Below are 6,585 nucleotides of genomic sequence, written 5' to 3'. Positions count from 1 at the left end.
TATATTTTAAATGAGAAGTTTGTTGAACCTCATTAAATTTAAATGCTCGATTCGTTTTTTCTGAATGAGGCTTCGCTCTGCTTTTGAGTCTACCTGCTTTCATTCTTCCATCCCTAATGGAGACATTAATTTAGAGGGTTGTTTTGCAAAGGCACCATTGGACCTATAAGCTGCAATTGAAAAGTAAAGCATAATTTATATGCTTAAACCTAGCATCTAACTTTGGAGCATTTCTGTGTTTATGGGCTTTGTGTCTGAGCAACTTGCCGAGTCTCTGTGAAGTAAAGACCGGCTTTTAATTTGTATTTGCTTTTTGCTTTCCCAGTTTTTGTGAAAAGGACGAGCAGCTGAAAAGCGTCTCTGCGTTGGTATGCTGAGCGGTGGAGTCACACAAGCACCTGCAGCCATCCACGCACTGCTCGGGAAGAGCGCTGTATTTCTCGGGGTTTGTAGCTCTTGTCCTCCCACTCCCTAATTCATATACATAAAACTGGTGTGCTGCCACGTTCCCTCCACACAAACGCATTAGCTGATCAGGAAGGCTTCCCATTCATCTGGCTTGTCACTTGGATGAGGTGGAGGCAGGACTGACTTGTCAGCTCGCGGTGATGGGAGTCAGGGTTGGAAGGCAGGATAACGTGGTTTTAATAAATAAATAAATAAATAAATGTTTAGATATTTCTCCCCTTGGTTTTCCAAAAGAAAATATGCCCAGGTGCTGGTTTCTCTCCATCCCCTCCCAAAGAGGAGAAAACCAGCAAGCCACCCACTTGCCTCCAACCTCCTTGCGTAACTGCCAGCGGAGCGAGGCTGCGGGGGGACGGCGAGGCTGAGCCCCCCCGGACCAGGGGGGTGCCTTGGAGGCGGGGGGGGGGGGGGGGCTGCAGCACCTTTAGCCCCAACCCTCCGCGGTCCCCAGGGCTGCGCGCCCCCCCGACCCCCGGGCACCCCCCAGGCACCCCCAGCCCCGAGCCGGTGGGGGGGAGGGGGGCGGGCGGTCGCTGCCCACCCCCGGGGCGGGGCGGGGGGCGGCTGGCGGCGGAGCCCGGCCCCGTGGCGGGGCGGGGGGCGGCGGGCGGGCAGGCAGGCAGGCAGGCAGGCAGGCAGAGGCAGGCAGGAGGCTCCCCCCGCCGCCTCCGCCCCCCGCCCCGTGACTCGGCTGCCTCCCGCGGGCGGCGGCTGCTGCTGCTCCCGGTGGTAGCGGTGCCGGTGCCGGTGCTGGTGCCGCTGCCGGGCGGTGTCGTGCGGCCCCCCCCCCGGGGACTATGAAGCACCATGGGGTGGTGTGACCGTGGCGTCCAGATGCTGCTGACCACGGTGGGCGCCTTCGCCGCCTTCAGCCTCATGGCCATCGCCATCGGCACCGACTACTGGCTCTACTCCAGCGCGCACATCTGCAACGGCACCAACAGCACGGCGGACGAAGCGCAGGGACCGCCGAGGAAAGCGAGGGGAGACCTCACGCACTCGGGGCTCTGGAGGATTTGCTGCCTCGAAGGTACCGGGGCCGGCCGGGGGGGGGAGCGACTTGGCGGGGTGGGGACCGGCTCCGTGCCCGGGGTCTTCGGGCAGAGCCCAGCCGGAGCGGGAGCCGCTGCCTCGGACACGGCCGAGGAGGAGGAGGAGGAGGAGGAGGAGGATGGCGTTGCCGTGGCAACCGGCATCTCCGAGATTGCCATGGGAACCGGGCGGCGGGATGCGGAGCTCGGCCCCGGGGAGCTTGGCCCCGGGGGGGCGGCCCCGCTCCGCGGCTGTCTGCGCCCCCCCAAGCAACAGCTCCCGGCTGAGGGACCCCGGGGGCTGCGGGGCTCGGGGGGGGGTCCTGAAGATTTGGGGCGTTTTGGGGTTCTGAGCCCTGCAGGCTTCGAGGCTGGTGAGCCCCCAGGGCTTTGGTTTCAGGGGTTTGGGGGCTCAGCCGCTGCTCTTGGGCAGGACAGCGGGAACCCAAGTTCCTCCCTGTCCACCCTCAGAGATACCAGGAACCTGTCTGAAGGTGTTGCTGCTGTCCGAGTGCTTCAGCGTGGGCTCGGGGTCACTTAACCCGGCCCAAGGGTCGGGCACTGAACAAAACGTTAGCCAAAAGACTGAGGTGGGGGCAATGATGCCCCGCTCCCCACAGAGGCCAAACATGTGGCTCTCTGAAAACGGGCTGGTAGAGGAGGTGTGGCGGGTAGCTACCGGCACAAAGAAGCACATGGGTGTTCAGAGAATTGGCAGGGCTGATAGGAAAGCCCAGATGGGAAGCAACATCTGCCCGCCGAGCGTGGAGCTGTGAGCGTGGGACGTGGGCAGGTCCCCATGGCACTGGGTATGGGGCCCAGGGTGCTGAGCCCTCTCACTGCTGGGTTCATCCAGCGGTGCTGGTAACAGGGAGCGGTGCTGGTAACAGGGAGCACGGGGAGGAAAAGCTGTTGGCTTTCCCTGAGCTGCTTTGGGGCTTGTGGGGCGGGGGTACACCGGAGCCTGCCTTGGTACAATAATGCGCCTGGCACAGCGGCTGCAGCGCACCTAATTCAATCAGCACAACTTAGCACACATGAACTTTACGGACCTGGTTCCCTGCGTTATTCTAACTGACAGATGGCTCAGCCCAGAGGAGTCCAGCTGGAGCTGAGGGACTAGCAGATATATTCTGAGGGCTTTTTTCTCAGAAAAGGCCGTGGCATCACAGGAGCACCCAATTGTCGCATCTCTTCTCATCTTCTCCTTTTCCTAAGCTTTCAAGGCTGCAGTGTAAGAAGCAGTTTTCTCTTAAAATACTACATTTGCTACCTAGTAATAATATGCATATATAGAATAGCTGCAGGACACAAAAGTGGTTTTAGACAAAGAAGAGAGAAAGAATTACCAAAATGTAAAGTTATTCTGGTGATGATAATGCTTGGCTTTGTGACGCCTAAAGGAAATGTAACTCTCGGCGTGGGCTTTTGTGACACCTGGAAAATGTGGGTTTGCCTCTGAGAGCCTCTGAGTTATCCTGAGAGATGCTGAGCATCCTTCACTTGAACCAAATCTTGCGATCTTCGCTGAGCTTGTTCTAGTGTCCCCAGGCTCTGCATTTCACGGAAAATAAGTTGGTTTGCGTCTTGCGGGAGGTGCCGGGCATGCTCTGCTGGACCAGGCCTGCTGTCTCCAGGAGAAATCCCGGAGGTTACCGCCAGCAGGCTTTCTGCATGGTCCTCTAGGAACCTCATTCATAGAAACCAAGTGCAGCTTTGGCTGAAAGCAGCAGAGTTTTCGTGTGGATTTCCACTGGGCTTAAGTGAGAACTTTATAAAACGAGAAGTCAGTGGAGTCTTGAGGAATGGGCAGCATTGCAAGCGGTGCCCTGTGATGCTGTCTGAGCTCTGGGGCACTGCCTTTGCCTTCCCGAGCACGTTCAATCCGCGGGGGTGTTTGTGGAAAGGTTGCGCCTAGCAGTGGTGTGCAGGGAGACCTTAAACCCTCATCAATTCAGGCGACAAGAAAGTGTTTCATGTGACCCCCTCAACGTCAATTGAGCTTTTCTTCGCAAAATTCAAGTGCTCTTAATCAAATTACAAAGTTGTCAAATATGTGCTCAGAATGAGTAATTTGAGAAAACCATCGTCTGCTCACAGATAGGAGAAACAGAGGCTACGTTCTCAGCTACATTTTCATATGGCCTATCTTTGTAAGATAAAATATACAGATAGATACATGAAAATATTAGTGTTCTAAACCATGCCGTGGGACCTTGATTTCAACACGGAAAGGTTCATCTGTTTCACAAAAGAATTTAACCATTTCTAGAAGCAAATTTAAGGCACCATCCCCTGGGTTGTTTCAGAATGCCACTCGTCCTGAGTGGATGGGTCTTTTAGTAAAAGTGAAGAAATAGTTACAACTCTGAGGAGACACGGCAAGAAAATAATTTCACTTATAGATTTTTATATGTGATTAAATGGTCTGGCTTCACACTTATCTTTAGAACTCTTTTGTTTCGTTTTGTTTTGGAATAATAATTATAAAGGCCAACTTAATTTATTGTAGTGGTCTTAGGCACCATTTCACTCTTACCTCAAAAAAGACATATTTAAGACACAAATGTGCAAAGGCTGGAAATATCTTGAACAGCCTCTTAAATTGCTGTTGACATGAATAAAGCATTACACAGAGTAAATTTCAGGTCAGTTGAAAATTTCCATTAAAATATTTCTAAACTATATCCATGAACCTATCCGTGTTCTGTGTGTTTGAACAGTCACCCGTTCGGTATCCTGAATTCCAAGATTTTAGACAGAATTGCGGAAACAGAAAGGAAAAGAATAGCCTTCCAACCAAATTATTAGGCGTTCCTCGGCATTTTTCTGTTTCTCTTCTTTGGGATAACACTTTGCCGCAAATTGGCATCGTAACGATGACTGGAGTGATGGAGTTTGGGGATCCAGCATATTGGCTTTGTTTGGAGCTGCGGTTGTCGTGGGGACAAAATCATGTTTCAGCACTCGTAGCCAGCACTACTATGGAGCTTAGTCACTCAAGAAGCAGCATTAATGATACATTAGTCAAACTCTCGCCTATACAATCCCAATTTTGTTCCTTTAGTGTGTTTGTCAAAGGTGGAGGTAGGAGGCTCATTGAGTGGATTTTAAACAATAGCAGTATTTCTGCATGGATTTAAAATTTACAGCTAAGGTAATTATTTAGGTAGGAAACTGTTTAAAGTAATTCTTGGTATGAATGTGCGTGCAGCAGAATTAGATGCTATTCAAGCGAGTCTTTGCAGTGGAGCTCAGTAAAATGGTCAAGGGGTTCTCTGGCAAAGTTGGGTTTGGGTTTTCTGGGGCCACACCGGACCTACATTAACTGCAGTTTTGATGGCTAAAGACAAATTCTCACTGGAGTGAAGTTTCTGGTGAAGTCCTCATGCATCCATCCTGGCCACAGCCAAAGTCTGCACCCCAGCCCACAAATAATAATAAGAGCAAATCAGCCCCATTTCACGTGGCTCACTGTCCAGGAGGTGAAGAACAGAGTCTTGCAAATGCAGCGGAGGGTGATGCTGTGTTTTATGAGTAATCCTGTTGTGGTCAAGCTAACCTGAAGGATTAAACCACTATAATTTTCCAGCAGCCCTTATTCCTACAGTAAATGTCCAGCACTACTATGTAAGCCTCACACAGTCTTACTCATAAGGAGGATCTGCTATTAAAGTATTTACTTAGAAGGAAAAAAAAAAAAAAGATTTTAAAGCACCACTTTATCCACTGAAACTGCTTATCTTCATGAACAATCATGCTGAAGTTAATAGGACTGCTCAAACAGAGAGCTCTGCAGGCCCCGTGACATCTAGATATGAAATCAAGTAATGTACTTGTAATTTAAATTTATTCAAAGAGTATTTTATTAAACACTTCAGAATATGAATTGCTTTGAACCCATTGTGTCTACTGCATCCAGTATTCCCTGTTTGCCGTTTATTTTTAAGTGGTGAAATTGGACATTTAATTCACATGGAACCATTTGTCCTTCCAGTCAGGGTAGCTGAAACATCTATAATCAGGAGAAAGGATTCGGTGAATCTTTTATAACTTGAAAACTTGCACAAACGCACATTTGCACAATTATGTGCAAGTCTTCTGCCTTGGATGAAGGTGCACAAACACGGACTGTGGCACGCGCATGCTCTGCTTCCATGGATACTCTTGAAAACAAAATAAAAATGCTTATACAAATGTTTGAGGCAAGCAAATAAAGGAAGCCTGCCATCCATCAGTACTGCAAATTCATGGTTCATCCAAAAAGAATGAATATTCTTTAGTATTCTCAAAGCAAAGCGAGGAAGTCGTAGCATCACCACTGTTTATAATAAACTAAATACAATGCAGGCTTTATCTTCAAATGCTATTTCCAAAGTTGTACATGTCCATGAGCAAGTTTTGTATCACTTTAGTATCAGTCAAGACCCTTGAGATTATATCCACAGGCACAAAGATGGTTGGGCTTCTCAGTCTTCGCAGGCGTATGAGCCTGTGTTCACACTATGAAACATAGTGGCTGCACGTGGAGAATACACAAATGGGTGTCTCTGCCATGGAAACTCGTTCTGTGCATGCCAGAGCCTGTTTCTTGGAATATATATACACACACACACATATATATATATGTACTGTGTGTTTTATATATATATATATATGTATGTATTGCTTGTGCTTCATAGGTCCCGAAAGGTGAACTACTTTCCAAAAATCTTTCAAAACAAATTTAAACACGCTAGAGAAGGACTCTTCTGAGCTTCAGCCCATGTTTTCGTTCTTTCTCTGCTCATACCATCTCTGTTTCCTTGGTAAAACACATGCTGCTGAGAAAGTGCTCGTGCTGCACTGATTGTTTTTAAATGCAATTCTTAGAGCTCCACCGACATCTTTTCAACAGTGTTTGAAGCAGTGGGGTTTTGTCAGAAAGTGATTGAGTGATTCTTGACAGCCTTTTTAGGTTAATTTCTTTCTGTTGTGTTCCATTTGCTGGAGAGAGCTTCGGAGTTTGGAGCAATCTTTAGGGAAACAGAGCTCAATCTCTTTAAAATATTGTCCGTAGTAAAACATATTTTAAAATACTGAGAAA

At 49.0% G+C, this 6,585-nt stretch overlaps 1 protein-coding gene across 1 annotated transcript in view; it reads left to right on the top strand.

The window, feature by feature from the left end:
- Positions 1 to 1,043: 1,043 nt before the first annotated feature.
- The window catches only part of CACNG4 (calcium voltage-gated channel auxiliary subunit gamma 4), a 40,321-nt gene continuing 34,779 nt past the window's right edge, over positions 1,044 to 6,585 (top strand). Inside the window, exon 1 of the mRNA XM_083805439.1 lies at positions 1,044 to 1,498. Within this exon, the coding sequence (XP_083661565.1) occupies positions 1,276 to 1,498 (223 nt within the window). The 5' untranslated portion in view covers positions 1,044 to 1,275. The remainder of the gene's footprint in view (positions 1,499 to 6,585) is intronic.

Source organism: Anser anser (assembly GCF_964211835.1).
Source record: "Anser anser genome assembly, chromosome: 19".
NCBI classification, from domain to species: Eukaryota; Metazoa; Chordata; class Aves; order Anseriformes; family Anatidae; genus Anser; species Anser anser.
The sequence above is the reverse complement of the archived record's forward strand: the minus strand, read 5'-3'. Positions and strand labels throughout refer to the sequence as shown.